The 16679-nt window shown below is 37.0% G+C and overlaps 1 protein-coding gene across 2 annotated transcripts in view; it reads right to left on the reverse strand.

Annotated features, from left to right (window-relative positions):
• LOC150076170 (exportin-T-like) overlaps positions 1–16679 on the reverse strand; it is a 408083-nt gene that overhangs the window by 127322 nt on the left and 264082 nt on the right. For both annotated transcript variants that reach the window (XM_090387100.1, XM_090387099.1), the window contains exons 18-19: positions 15295–15437; positions 15079–15178 (exon numbers count right to left, since the gene is read on the reverse strand). In XM_090387100.1, coding sequence (XP_090243226.1) covers positions 15079–15178; positions 15295–15437 — 243 coding nt within the window. The remainder of the gene's footprint in view (positions 1–15078; positions 15179–15294; positions 15438–16679) is intronic.

The raw sequence follows: 16679 nt of genomic DNA on the forward strand, positions 1-16679 counted from the left end.
CTTGACATTTCAAAGGCTTTTGATTGTGTTTGGCATAAAGGTCTTTTAAATAAGCTTCCAGCTTATGATTTGCCAGCTGTTTTTTGTAATTGGGTATCCAGTTTTCTCTCTGACTGCTCACTGCAGGTGATGGTAGATGACTTTCTGTCTAATTTCTCCACTAATGTTGGTGAAATGGGAAGGGTTTTTTTTGGCTGATGCTGTATAAGCTTGCTTTCTTGCATTGTATGCCTCCATTAATGCTAAAAATTATTCTCTTATATGTTATGATTTTAATCACAGATACTGAAGTAAACAAAGTTATGTGAATGAGGAAAGATGGACAAAATCAGTCACCATGCAGTCATCCTGGGAAAAAGGGACTAATGCCAAAGCATAGTCCTTTTGCACTCTTATACTGATCACTCTACAGGCTGTTATATATTAAAATGGAAAGCATCCACGAATGCCAACTTTCAGTCATATACTCTAAAAAATTATGCTCTTTGCTTATGGCTATTTATACTGTGACATGACTGTCAATAAATTGCTTCTGAGTTTAAATACCTTGTGTAGAATATCACTGTTCAAATGTCAAATTCGCATTTTCTCTTGGTTCTTTAAAAAATAGATCACAGATTTTAGAAAACTGAATGACAGTTATCTTGTAATGATAGATTCTGGGACCCAAAGCTTCAATTAACAAATTCTTCATGACTGTTAAATAAAGCACAAAGCCCACCCTGCCTCTCAAATTATGGAATGAACTACTTGTATGGTTTCACATGCAAAGTAACAGTATTATTGTGATGGCTTTTAAAAAGGGTTATATACATAGTATATCAAGCAGTCCCTAGACTGGCCATACAGTTCTGCAGTCATAATATGAAACTAAGAGATACTATGGCTCAATATATCCTAAATTTTATTAATACTTAAAAATGCAAAAGAGTTTACCCTCAGTACTTCTTCACAGGATGGCTTCTACACTACTCTCTACGAAAGACTGATTTAAAATGCATAAAAACTTCTTTAAAATAATTTAATGTATTCATCACTCTTATTACATAAATGATCAGACACATCAGGTTCATTTCCCAGCACATCTGATCGCTGGGATATTATATTGGTCAAACAATATAATAAATCCCTGACTGAATACAGGAAAATGGATTATATCTCCATGGCACAACTAAAACATCTCAAGGCAAGGACTAATGTAACAATACTGTTTGGTCAGGTTAAACTTCACAAGCTGGTCATTCCATTAGATCTATAGTCTCGTATAGAAACTTGCCATTTGTACACTTATATTACATAAAATCTTTGAGACAAATACTGAATTTCAGCATCAAAAACCATGACACTTTATTTACTAACTTGAAGGATCGTAAAATAGGAGATGGGGATAAAATATTTTCACTGTATGTTTATTATTATATACTAATGTCAACATAGAATATACACTGGATACGATTTGAGACTTATTTAATGACAACACAGTTAGTATTAACCAGACTAAGTTTTCGAAAAAAGAGATTTTTAACTTAGTCAGCCCAACATCCATTTACTGTCCAACTTCAAACTCACAGAGCCAACTTTTCATCTTCCTCGTTTATTCATTCAACTGCCATTTTCTGGAACGACCTTCCTTCATATGTATTTCCTGAAAATTAGTCTACAGAAGTTCAAGTCCAATGTCAACAAATATCTTTTTTCATCTTCTCAACCTCCAACCCAAGCACGGTACTAAGTACTATAGGTTCTAATACCTCTCGTGTTTGGGGTTTACAAAAAAAAAAAAAAAAAAAAAAAGGCCAACTGGGCTAGCCGGGTGGGTAAAAGTGCCTGCCTGGCAACCCAAAGGTCGCAGGTTCGAATCCCATCTCGGGCTTGGATCAAAGTACTGCAAAAACCTTGGGAGACGCATTATGGCCACGGAAGCTGATGCGCCAACAACTACAAAAAAAAAAAAAAAAAAAAAAAAGGTCAAACTTTTAATCCATGTGAATTACATCTTTCAACGTAAAAATCTATAAACAAATTTTCGGTTTGCCCATAGGGCTGAATCTCAGTGGCCCTAATCACTGAGATTTATTTAAATATGATTGAACAGATACACTTCACTGTTTCTACATAGGATTACGTTTTGTGGGAGGTACCTGGATGATATTCTTATCATTACGGATGAGCATATGACAAATGTTTTACAGATTTTTAAAAACGTACATATGAGGTTAAAATTTACATTGGAAAATGAGAATGAACAGACTAGAACAATTAATGGCGAAGGTAAAGAAAGCCAACATGAGAACGACAAGAAACATCGGTTAACTTACGCGTAAAAATTAGTTTCCCGATACGGTACTCTAGCACTGCTCGCTCAGTAAACAGACGGTAGGTGTTATCGGTCTGGAGCAAAGTCGAGAACGATATATATTGATTGACAGGTAGGCGTGGCATACAATGTGCTGATAGGTCCGCGAACACAACACACGATAACATCTGTTTAGTATCCTGTAACTCAGAAGCACTAATGGTAACTTGCCCTAATCGCCGCTTTCCATAATGGTGAAAAAAGGTCAGGTTACTTCCACTTGAATCCCATGGGAGCTTGAACCCCTCCTAAAATGGAGAGGGTAACATAACCTTTTTTCTTTAGAATCATGGGTGGACTAGTGCAGAAATTGTTTATTAACAAAATATTACTTTTTTTATTACTGTACTTTTATTTTTTAAGACACTTGTGCAGATACACACGCATCATAACTTCAATCAACACTTCAACAGCTATTCGCTATATATATATTTATATATATAAAAAGAATCTTTCTTTCTTTTCCTATTATTTCCTAACCTAATGTTTAAGGTTATGTCAAGAAATATATGAAAACCTTTTCTATTGTTTCCTAACCTACCATTTAAGGCCAGGTTACGAAATATAACGAAAAATAGAGAAACCTTTTTCTTTTTTCGTAACCAAACCTAAATCAACAATACAATAAAAACACTCATGAACTCCAAAAATCTGCTTTTAATAATGAGAAAAAAAAACATAATGAAGAACATAAAAATGAACGGAACGAACTTTTATTAATTTAGTTTTCATCAACCAACATTTTATTTTCCTTACAAATTTCTTCCATCTTTAAAAGATTCATTGCTACTATTACCTGTTTACTGTTCATCACAAAACTATTATGCACCATTCTTTACTCATAAATATACATTATAATGCCAACCAATGACTACACAGTAGCTTGTCATCTGACACACCCACCACCAATCATTTCATCGTTTGGCATGCCTAACTGCCAATCAATATATCCTTCTCGATTTCGGCTCCAGACCGATAACACCTACCATCTGTTTACTGAGCGAGCAGCGCTAGAGTCCGGTGTCAGGAAACTAATTTTACACGTAAGTTATCAGACTTTTATCGTCGTTCTCGTTTTGGCTTTCTTTACCTTAGCCCAATTAATTTCTTAAATTTTACACTTACAAGAGAGGGGGACAGTATACAGTACTATCGTAAAGCTACCAACATGGGAATGTTCTTACACCACAATAGTTACCATCCATCCATACAAAAACTGTTAAATGGTATACTAAGAGGAGAAGAAATACCAAAAGAAATGACAACAGGGTACATTACGTCAATTTATAAAAAGGGCAATGGGAAAAGCTGTTCAAATTACAGAGGAATATGCATCCTGAATCCACATTTAAAGATTCTTATAAAATGGATCAGGAACCATTTAGAAACTCAAATCGAATCGAGGTGTCAGAAGGAGAAAGTGGTTTTCAGCTGGGAGGTCATGTAAAGACCATATCTCAACAGTATGACAGATCCTTGAAAAATGCCAATTGAAAGGAAAAGAAATCTTTATGATTTTTATTGATCTTGAAAAGGCATATGATGGTGTTCCAAGAAAACTCTTATGGGAAGCACTGAAAGATGCAAGTATTGGTGGAACAATTGAATAACATATTAAGACAATTTATAGGAATAATAGATGTAGAATTAAAGTGGGATTGGCTTAGTCACCTGAATTCCACACTTCAAAAGACTAATTACAAGGCTGTTGCATGTCACCAACACGTTTCAAAATTCAAAATTCAATCAACAAGAACATCTAAATTCATAATTTACTTTTTTGCAGGTGATCAGGTCTAGTGATAGTACAAGACTTGGAAGATGTAGACTATGCATGCCGTAAATTGTTTTGAGGAATATAAACGATGGGGTCTAAAAATCAATTTTAGCAAGACTGAAATGTTGTCTTCAGGATCAGGACACATTCTAATATTGAAGGTTTACACAAATCAAACAAGTTGATAAATTCAAATATTTGAGATCAATCTTAGAAAGTGATGGATCATTCCAAGCAAAGATCAATAAGAGAATTGTAGACAGCAGAAAGGCTATCGGCATGCTAAATTCTGTTCTACGGAGCAGAAATATTCCAAATAAAACAAAGAAACTTATATTTCAAATGATTGTACAAAGTCTTTTATTGTATGGAGCAGAAACTTGGACTTTGAATAGGCTAGGGGGAAAACAAATGGCTCTCCACAGAAAAGTATTTTTGAAGACATTCAGCAAGAACTTCTAGAAGAGACAGAAAACGGAATAAAGGCATAAAAGAGAAAATGGAAGTGAAAACGAATATTATTGCTATTATCAAAGAAAAGGGTTTAACATGGTATGGACTTGGAAAATGGATGCAAAAAACCAGATATCTAAAGGCTACCCTGGAATGGATACCTACAGGAAGAAGGAGAACAGGAAGACCTAGGAGGACATGGATGGATGGAGTATGGGAGTGCAAGACAGCCGATGTTAATTGAAGATACTTAAATATCTTCTTCTTCAAGAAGATATTTAAGTATTGTGCTGGCTGAGAGAGAGAGAGAGAGAGAGAGAGTGGAAGCAATTTGCAAAAGCATACAGAATGGCAGGCAGCAAAAGAGTGGAAACTTTTCTATGACAATGAATACCATTCATGTAAAACAGAGCTCACTAAACACGATATAGCTGTATTACATCACCTTACTCACCTGACCTCTCACATTGCAATTTTTTTATATTCCTGAAAATTAAAAGTCTAAAATGTTGTTGTTGCAGAGAACAATAGATTATTAATGCAACTGGTCCTCGAGGCCGTCACAGACATTCTCTCAGATAGACCAGACAAGCTGTACTTGCTACCTGGGAGTCTAAAATGCAGATGGAACTGATATATTGGGTGACACTCAAGTCAAGTGGTCTGTGACAGCCAAATCCTCTACTTGCACCTTCACGATAGTGGGACTGTTAGTAATTCTGGATATAATCCCCATGTGCAAGCACACAGTGGATGAACACCCAGGTCTGAACCAACATAAGCAGGGGATGAGTTGTGGCACCCACATCACATGGAGGAATGCCGCCCCTCTGTGTTACCAGGCAGTACTAGGTGGTAGATGACTCTCATCAACTGGTGTAATACCACCACTTTGCTTATTGGAGGCTTGAAGTGGTGGAACACATGTTTAGTCTCCAGAGCTAAGTTCCGGTCAACCCTCACTTCCATCTTGCAGTAAGATTGATGTCTTTTGAGGTTACGATGAGCACCATGGCGAGATCCAAACTTCCTTACATTTCAAGGGTACAGCTCTAAAACGGTGTTCGCAGGCCAGCCCCTAATTAGTACACACCGAGCCTATTGGTAACTGTCTGGGAGGCTTCCGGATCAGCTAGTGTATAATCTTGCTGCCTCTACTATGTCAGATAGTGACTGGAGGGAGTCCGAGTATTGTGTATGCGGGGGGCATTGTCGAGGCCATGTTATGTTAAGGATCTGGGTATATTCTTACCATGCCTATGCAATATCCAAAAATTTCATTACTTCATACAGCATGCCCCCCCCCCCATTATTTTTCTTACTATTGAATACACCATGAATAGTCAAACTAATAAAGAAAACTTATCTGCGAAAAGATTTAAACCCCCAAACACTTCCTAGTTCATTTCACAAATATACATGGTCTTAGTTCTAATCTCAATGATGTCCATTTCCACTTACAGTCTGCCAAACCCCATGTACTTTTTCTGTCAGAATTTCAATTATCGGTTGATTCAACCACTGCTCATCTCAGTTGCCCAAATTATTCGCTGTATGATTCCTTTCGCCTCAAAGGTGATACTTGTGCATATGTCTGTTCCAATATTCCCTATCAGAGACTTGGTAATTTGGAATCTCCTCTTTTTGATCTTCTCTGGCTTAAAATCTCTCTACTTCATTTTGTCAAATTCATCTGTTGTCTCTACCATTCTCCCAATTCCACTAATCACTTGGAACTCTTTGACTTCCTCTCTTTGCAACTTGACTTTATTCAGTCCAACTTTCCTAACAGTGAGGTAAGTTTCCTTGGTGATTTTAATGTCCACAACTCCAGCTGACCCTACGTTTTCTAGTCATGCAGACCCAGCTGGTCAGGATGGATAGACTTTTGCATTTACTAATGACTTCACACAGATTGTTCATTTACCTACCAGAATGCAGGACAATCCTAACCATACAGCCAACACACTTGATCTTTTTTTCACATGCAAAACTTCCAAGTACATGGTTGAAGTGAGTGGTCCTTTAGGCACCTCAGATCACAACTTAGTGATTGTCTCTTCTCCAGTAGAGCATTAACTCTCATGGCTATTCCCAACCTCATGCTGTTTGGCATTACAAGAAAGCAAAATGGGATGACCTGCGAGATTTCTTCTTTTCCTTGGTTGGATTACTGTTTCAAAACTTCTGATGTCAACATTTGCTCAGATTGTGTCTGAAATTATTCTTGTAGGAATGGAATCCTTTATTCCACATTCCACATAAAATCTCGTCCTTTATCTAAACCTTGGTTTTCTAATAAATGTGCTAAGGCTGGAAAAATGGAAAAGTTTGGTGAAACACAAGCAGCTGCTCCTGACATCTCAAAGGCTTTCAATCATGTTTGTCATAAAGGTCTTCTAAACAAGCTTCCATTTTATGGTTTGCCAACTGTTTTTTGTAATTTTTTATCCAGTTTTCTCTCTGACCGCTCACTGAGGGTGATAGTAGATGGCTCCCTGTCTTCTAACTTCTTCACTAATGCTGGTGTCCCCAAAGGTTCAGTTCTTTCCCACACTCTTTTCCTCTTGTATATTAATGACTTTCTTCCATTGAGCGCAAATCCTAGCCATAGTTTTGCTGACGATAGCATATTGCATTCCACTTTCCAGTTTGAGAAACCTTGCCTGCTCAATCAGCTTCAACTCCTCCGAATCTTTGCTACCAATTCCTTAAATGCTGATCTCTAGATTATTCTCCAGCGGGGCAAAGACAACTTAGTTGATTTCAATCCTTCTAAAACTCAGTCCTGTTATATATCTCGCAAAAAGGATTCTTCTGCTCTTACACTTATCTTTGATGACACTCCGATTTCTAGGCAAGATGATGTATCTCTTATGGGGATTACCCCAACTTCTAATCTCTCTTAGTACAAGCACATTACAAATATTGCTTCCTCTTCATCTAAAATCTTGGTTTTCTCTATCGTTCTTGGCATTACTGTTCTTCCAAACAGTTGCTCACTCTGTACAAATCGCAAATCCACTTTGCCATGGAATATTGTTCCCACATCTGGGGCGGTGCCCCCAAAACCTCTCTCAGGCTTCTAGATTCCATTCAAAAGAGGGCAGTTAGGGTAATTAATGACTCACCTCTCTGTCTCATAGACATACTGAAGAGAGGGTGCTGACTCTCTTTAAAAATTACAGGCTCCGAAAAAGCAATAAGTGTTTGCCATTTTATTTACCTAATGGTTATTTTATATTGTACTTTATACCTAGTCTTATAGTTCTAGTTATGCTAGTTACTTTTATTTTTTAATTTAGATAAGATTTTTTGTAGATTACTACTTAACATTCGTAAAACCGCTGTTTTTTCCCAATCTTGCAGCCATTGTTTTTGTATACAGTGGTAGGGAATTCAAATTTTTAATTGTGGTAACTAGGTAGCTATAACGTAAAATTATATAGCATAATATGCATTACTGCATTTAGGATTTTATTAGATAGTGTAGAATTGATAATTAATTAATTAAATTTATTGATCTTATTAATTTAAAATATCAAGCCTCAGACTAGAGCAGCAAAGCAACGGGCACAAAGTGGCAGGAATGCTGCAACTCGGGGGAGAACTGAGGGGGGCGATTGGCCAATGCATCACAGCCTGAAAAAATGTGCAACTTGTGAAATGTTTGCCGAACTCTCTGGAACAGAACATGATCTAGCCAAGGAGGATATTTTTGTGTGAGCCAGGTGCAGAGAGTGTCCAGAAATTAGGCGTCAACTCAGCATTCTAATGGGCATCTATGAGGGCTTGAGGTGTAGGGTAGATGCCCTCGAAGAAATTAATATTAGGTGCCCATCAAGCTCTCGGCTGCACAACTCAACGCCATAGCTCACTCCTGGGCATCACGCAACACAACAGCAATCTCCAAGGCAAAATACGCTGGATCCACAGGAGTTAGTTATTGTTGGTGATTCTGTTGTGAGGGAGACGGGGAATATTTTGTGTAAAAAGGATAGATGGAATAGGACCAGGGTATGTCTGCCAGGGGCAAAAGTCGATGACGTAAAGCATATACAGTGAAACTTCCCTTTAACGGACAGTCATGGGGAACGAAAATGTGTCCATTAGAGAGAAGTGTCCGCTAACAAGAAGTCTGAGGGAGAAAAAAAAAAGAAAGAAAGAAAGAAAAATCGTTAAACTTTTAATGTAAAATTAAATTAAAATATATACAGATTTTGAACAATATTTTTGTAAATAATATACAATTACATACACAAGAGATAAAGAAAAATCGTTAAACGTTTAATGTAAAATTAAATTAAATTATATACAGATTTTGCACAATATTTTTGTAAATAATATACATACAAGTGTGCTATGCATATTATGACTTTATCTTAAGAAAAATACCTACAGTAATCACTTATTTTCTTCAGCACCTTCTTCCAGCTGATTATTTTGTTTTTAACATTTGTTTGGAGTGAAGAAACCATCGAAAGTCCTTCAGTATCTTCTTCAGCGGCGAAAAACATTTTTAAACGATTGATTTGTATGAGCGCTTCTTCTATTTTCATCGGTGGTTCGTCGTTAATATGTTCTTCGACAGAATGACCTCCTTCCATTTCTTCATCCTCATGAGGAACTTCTTGAAAAATATCGATGATAATGTCATTGATATCTAGAGCACCATCTTCTGTAGTGAGGTTCGAGTCTATATCTTTGTAGCCAGGGTCACTTGTAGCTGAAGTGTCGTACATTATCAATAGATGTCGAAGTTCTTGTTGTTCTTCTTGGTACTCCAAATTGCGGTTCACAACTTCAATTTTTGCTTTTGAGAAGCCAGACTTTACAAAACAGTTCACGACAGTTTGTTTTCTAATTGCGTTTACTGAAGAGGAAATCCATTGAATCGCATCTAGGATGCTGATTTTCTTTGCAAGGTCACTCGCACATGTTACATCGTTCATGTTTGCAATGAGATGTCTTAAAACACGTTTTCTGTAGTGAAGTTTAAAATTTTTTATTATCCCTTGATCCAAGGGCTGACACTCTGCAGATGTGTTTGGTGGCAGAAAAACGATTTGAATGTTGGACTATTCAATGTGCGGGTGAGATGCAGCATTATCCATGAAAAGAATAATTTTTCTGTTTTGACGAATCATGTTTTGGTTAAGGTGACTTATCCATTCGCTCATGATATCTCGTGTCATCCACGCTTTTTTATTAGACTTCCAGTCAACATTCAAAATATTCAACTTTATGCCCTTGAAACAACGAGGATTTTGTTGTTTTCCTATAACAAGAGGTTGTTCAAAGTCTCCCAGCATATTTGTACACAACAGTACAGTCAAGCGTTCCTTAGAAATTTTTCCGCCCTGGCACTTTTCGTTTTTTAGACTCATGGTTTTTTCAGGAAGAGCTTTAAAAAACAACCCTGTTTCGTCACAGTTGTAAATATCCTTAGCTTCAAAATCACGACATAAATCTTCCAATTTGACGGTCCACTCTGTTACAACCCCAGTATCAACAGATCCACCTTCACCACTTACGGTTTTCCAAGAAATCTTATGCCGAGTTTAGAACTTGTCTAGCCATCCCACAGAAGCTTTGAACTCATTTACTCCCATAGATTTCGCAACCTCCAAAGCCTTTTCCCTAATAATAGGCCCATTAATGGGAATTTTTTTTAGCACGTTCGCGGCAAAACCACTCATACATAACATTGTTAATTTGAAGTCCAACAGTTTTCGGGAATGATTTTTGAACGTGATCATTTCCGTGTTGCCGAAATTATTTGAGCAGTTAATTTTTTTTTCTTTAGGATGTCGCTTACCTGCGTCTTCCCGATTTTGAATTTTGCAGTGAGATTGCGAACACTATTTTTTTGCCGACCATATGCATTAATGAGTTCGACTTTATGTTTTAAAGTTAAATGTTTACGAGAAGACATTGTGCACTTCACACGACACTGAACAAAACTGAACCTGAAAAGACGAAAGGCCGACCATATTCTCCCCCCCACACACACACACCGAATTCATCAGAAGTTTTACACGTGCCTTAAAATTCTTGAAAAAGGGTTTAGAACCGCGACATAAACCTTGATAAAATTCAGAGAATCGGAAATAGAAAATAAACACACGATTGAGGCAATACGTGGAAGAAAAGTTCCTAGCAAAAGGGCCGTGAGCTCTCCCGCAGTCTGTTATGGGGAGATCAAATTAAGTGCTAATCTAAACGAAACAGTGCAGATTGCCTGTCCGCGTTCGTTACAGAGAATGTCCGCTAGACAGAAGCTGCAAACACGTTAAAACCAATAGAGGTGAGTTGGGGAATTTGAAAATGTCCGTTGTAGAGAGATATCCGTTAACGAGAGGTGTCCGTTAGGAGAAGTTTCACTGTATTATCTTTTAAGGGCACAAAAGGTGATATTGTTGTACACGTTTGTCAATGACATTAAGAGTAGGAGATCTGCAGATTTACTTAACAAGTACAGGTCAATGTTGCAAAAAAGTCGTGAGTTAGGGTTAAATTTAAAAGTGTCTGCAATTCTGCCCAGACACGATAGGAGGAAGTACATGATGAGAGCCTTGTCAATCAATTCGGCCCAGGAGGGAATGTGCAAGGCTCAAGGGGTAGAATTTCTTTCAGCGTGGTCTGTGCTTGTTAACAGGAGAGACTGCTTCTACAGGGATGGGATACACTTAAATAGAAAGGGTGCAAGAATATTAGCTGATGCTATTGAGGCAGTGTTAGTGGGGGAGGGATTCACAGACTAAAAGGTTAAAAGTAGCTGCAGGCAGAGGTGAAGGTGATCCTTGGATTACTTCTATTAGAATAAGCAGAGGCCTGGAGCAAAGGGTGCTGGGGGTTTCAGGGACTGATGGCAGTCATCGTGAAACAGGTGGGTATATGGGATGTGTTAGGGTAACTAAGAATAGGAATAGAGGCATGTATACCAATGCTAGAAGTATAGTAAATAAATTTGATGAATTAGAAGTGCTGGTCAAGACATCAAAGGCAGATATTGTTGGAATAGCAGAGACATGGTGTCACACAGATATTAGGAATGCAGAATTGGAATTTGGGGAGTACAATGTGTACAGAAAGGATAGACAGGATAGGAAGGGAGGTGTTATGCTGTTAAGAAAAACATAAAACCAAAAGAAGTGCAACCAGTTGGTATAGATGAACAGTGCATTGTTGAGTCAGTTTGGTGTGAAATAAGCACTGCAAAAACAAAAATAAGAGTAGGAGTGTGTTATAGGCCTAATGACTCGAATGAGTACAATAAACAATTGTACAGAGAAATAGAGTGAGCTAGTAAATCAGAATGTCTTATGATGGAGGATTTTAACTTCCCAGTTATTGACTGCAACTTGTGGGTTGGTCACTCACATACTAGTAAGACTTATGTGGATTTATTGGATGATTGTTTTCTGCAGCATCATGTTCGAGAGGCAACTAGAGAGGGTAATACTCTTGATCTGGTTATCAGCAGTGATCACAGTGTACTGATGTGCGATTTACTTAGAGATATAATTACCATCAGGGGTAAAGGAAATGGTTTTTGCTTCTGTAAAGGTGAGTACAGTGGTCTCAAACAGTTTTTAAATTCTGTACAGTGGGATCAACTAATGATGTTACCAACAGCAAATTCTAAGTGGGAAGCATTCAAGGAATTAATCGTGGATGCTACTAAAAGTTTCATACCTATTAAGAGATATTGTTCAAGGTTTAGGCTTAAATGATTATCAAATGAACTAATGAGACTCGTGACAGAGAAGAAAAATGCATGGGATGCATATAAATTATCAGGTGACACAGAAGCCTATGACAGATATAAGCTAGTCTGGAATCAAGTCACAAAGGAGGTTAGGCAGGTGAAGGCAGATTACGAGAAATCTTTGGCAAAGGATGCTAAGAAAAATAGCAAGGATTTCTTTACTTATATAAACTCTAAAAGGAAGGGAATGAATCTGATTGGTTCACTTGATATTGATGGTTCGACTGTTGATGATCCTGCTCAGATAGCAAAAAAACTGAATGAGTATTTTGCATCTACATTCACACATGAGGAGTTATTAAGGTTTGAAAATGGCAAAAGGTTATCAAATTGTAGCAGGGTGCTTACTGATTTTGTAATAACTGAGAGCAAAGTGGAGGAGAAATTGTTGAAGTTAAACATAAGAAAGGCACATGGGGTGGATGGGATCTATCGAGTTATATTAAAGGAGGCGGCAAAAAAAAAAAAAAAAAAAACCTTAGCCATAATTATGAGAGCATCCTTGGACTTGGGGGAGGTCCCCACGGACTGGAGATGTACAAATGTATCCCCAATTCACAAAGGGTGACACGCGTAATTACAGACCAGTTAGTTTAACTTCTGTTCCAGGTAAAATAATGGAGTCACTGGTTAAAGATGCATTGCAGGATCATCTAGACAAGACTGCAGCAATAATTCAGACACAGCATGGGTTTGTTAAGGGAAAGTCTTGTCTGGCAAATTTGATAGGATATTATGATGTGGTTACAAAGGAACTGGATGCAAAAAATAATTTTGATATCATATATTTGGATTTCAGGAAAGCTTTTGACACTGTTGCGCATGGAAGACTATTGCATAAATTGGAGCAGAATGGTATTAAGGGTAAGTTGCTACAATGGATAAAAGGATGGTTGAGTGGGAGAAGACAGAGGGTGGTAATTAATGGGTGCTGCTCTTCGTGGACTAATGTTATTAGTGGGGTCTCACAGGGTTTGGTGTTGGGTTCGGTGTTGTTTTGTATATTTATCAATGACGAAGGTATATCAGGCTTAGTTTCGAAGTTTGCAGATGATACAAAGGTTGGCAGGGTTGTTAATGACAGTAATGGTAGTGTGCGACTGCAACAAGATCTAGATAATTTGGGCAGATGGGCTAAGAAGTGGCAAATGAAGTTTAACCTTGACAAATGCAAAGTACTGCATATGGGTAGAAGTAACCTCAGAGAAACGTACCAACTGTGTGGTACTACACTTAAGGTGGTAGAAAATGAAAAAGACCTGGGAGTAATTGTGCAGTCAGATATGAAGTTTTCTGAGCAATGCAGACAGGCTGCCAGGGCAGGTCATGGGGTTTTGTCAATGATATATAGGAATTTTGCTAGCAGGGAAAAGGAGGTGATTGTCCCTCTGTATAAGGCAATGGCCAGGCCACGCCTTGAGTACTGCGTACAGGTCTGGAGGCCTCATTTTAGGAAGGATGTAGATTTACTTGAGCATGTACAGAGAAGGGCAACAACATTGGTGAGGGGAATCAAGGGATCCTCATACCAAGAGAGGCTTAAGTTCTGCAAATTGCAGTGGCTGGAGACTAGGCATCTGCGCAGTGATCTGATTGAGGTATATAAGGCCTTGAATGGGTTGAGCATGCTGAATTCTGATGGGGTCCTTCCACTTGTTCAGATTACGAACCTAAGGGGGCATAAATTCAAATTAAGAAAAGAGAGATGTAGAATAGATGTGCGAAATTTGCCTTTAGCCAGCGGGTGGTTAATTGCTGGAACAAACTTCCATCTGTCGTTGTGGAAGTTGATAGGGTAAATAAATTTAAGGAGGAACTGGACAGGCATTTGGAGGGAATGGTGGGATTTTTTTTTTTTTTGGCTGATGCTGCATAAGCTCATACATTTTCTTTCTTGCATCTGCCACTACTAGTACTACTACTCAGCACACACCATACCACTAATGCAATTGTAGTTACCTTCAATTTGAACAAGCTAACATTCCATAAAACTGTATAGCAGGCTGTATATTAGGTTGTACAACAAGCATATTTGCTGCCAAAACAAGCTTCATATTTTGTTCGTCAGACAGATATTCGATCCTAAAACGTCAAAATCTCCCTATTCTCATTCTAAACACCCTCAGCAACAAACTAACTTATGATTGGCGCAAGAGACCTTAACTGGAGTATTAATTCAAAACATTCTTAGCTTGGAGAATAACAGTACTCTCAAACTAAGAATTATGAATACAGAACATATAAATATAACGAATTGTAATCCCGTATCTTGGTGTCAGGCTGATGGTGTCATAAGGACAGCATTACAACAGTTCACTGAAGAGTGGTACAGGAAGTACCATAAAATGTCTGAGAATAATCTATAATTCTTTAAGAAATTAAAGGCAGATTACACTCCACACATGTTTAAATGTTCATTAGTTCGCCAATTTCCAGTTTAAAATTACCAACCAATAGGACTGAAATTCAGACCTTCCAAACAGGAAGTATGTGCCAAAAAGACTGTGCCAAGTTAAGGCAGTAGTAAACTGTAGTAAATAATATTTGCTAAAGTATTTCTTATAAAGATGAACAAACATGAATTTTATGACAAGTGAAGTTGAAGTCAGGAAAGATCTTGTGCTTAACTACTTATTCTAATTATCGAATTTCTAGTTACCCAAGAATATTAATCTTGAAAGAAAATGCTCAATATTAATTTTTTTTTTCATTATTTCATACCTCTAAGGCTTGAAGAAATACTTGCAATGAATCCAAATAGATCTGTACACAACCACAAGATTTCATTGTTTGCTGATTAGAAAATGCTTTACTGGTGCGACTGCAATTAAAAATATATATATATATATCAATTATTAAAACAGTAAATTATTTAAAACTTGGAACGATTATTAAAATGATTATATCTAGTGTAGATAACACAATTAAAGCTTTTACCTTGTAACAGCAATAGCATGATTCATACATTCAGCAATAAAATGTTGCTGTTCTTCATGTCTTTCTAATGGTAGCCGTTGAAGAAGAAGTTCAAACTTTGAAAGTACAGGACTCAACAGATTCTTTAAGAGTATTTGTTTCTTCTGTTAAAAAAGAAAAAAAAAAAGCAAATAACTTCTTTGAAAAATGTCATTATGCAGGAAAAGAACACAAGAATGAATTCTAAATATAATCACAATATGTTTTCGTTATAAACTATTTTTGTGCATTGGCTACTCATGCCAATGCAAAAAATAGCAGATTTTTTTTTTTTTCCTTTTACAGTATCCAATTCTTATGATATCATACTTTGTATGTTTTGGTCTTGTATTATTATGGTAGCAGTGTGTGCATGAGTAGATCTGCATGTTTTATGGGCTGAAATACTTTGAACAATTCATGGCAGGAAATTCTATTCCCTCTGCACAAGATTAACAAACTTCATTTGCGCCAATAGGTTTCATATAAAGTATAGATTACCTATATTTAAACAGCTGCTGGCCATTAACTCTTCAAAAATTCTTGCCCATTTGCAAATGAATCGGTTAACAAAGGGTCATGAATTTCCTCGAGGAAAGATTTTTACAATAAACAAATTCTTAAAACAAGAAAAGGAAATCAGCATACTGGATCAGATGGCCCTCAGGACATTTGGTTATTTCTGAGTCATATGTTTTCATGTATATGAAAACATATGACTCAGAAAACCTTGCATATGTTTTCATGTTCAAGGGTTTCATCAATTAGGTTTAACTAGTAGGAGTTTTTGCACCGGTCTGGAAATTCTAGTGTATGATGGTTGTTTATTGTAAATGTTTGATTATGTCTAAGTACTATTTTCCAGCTTTTTGCATTTGGCCAATTTTTGTTAGAGTAAAAGACCTCAGGTTTTTGTGCTCTATCAGGAGAGGTAAGAGGCTTTCTGTCAAGTTAAAACTTAGTCATCTGTCATCTTAGTGCCTTGAGTTTGACAATAATTCTTATTATTAGATTATCTATCTTTTTTTTTTTTTTTTTTTTCCAGTATGCACACAGTACTGTCAACAAGCTGAACTCTACTTGATCAATTCATAAGTATAATTTATCAGCAATTTCTAGATACCACTGATACCTAAGTTTTTGGATCTAATTTTTCCAACAAGGTTGTGGAGGCATTTTTTTTTTTTTTTCTTTAAGATTTTGCATTACTTGCATTGCATAATTATGAGAGCTTCCTTGGACTCAGGGGAGGTCCCCATGGACTGGAGGTGTGCAAATGTATCGCCAATTCACAAAGGGGGTTCAAAAGGTGACAAAAGTAGTAGTAGTAGTAATAGTAGTAGTAGTGGCATGTGATGCAAGAAAGC

The sequence above is a fragment of the Mastigoproctus giganteus genome, chromosome 13 (assembly GCF_048544385.1).
Source record: "Mastigoproctus giganteus isolate SK-2022 chromosome 13, ASM4854438v1, whole genome shotgun sequence".
In the NCBI taxonomy this organism is placed as follows: Eukaryota; Metazoa; Arthropoda; class Arachnida; order Uropygi; family Thelyphonidae; genus Mastigoproctus; species Mastigoproctus giganteus.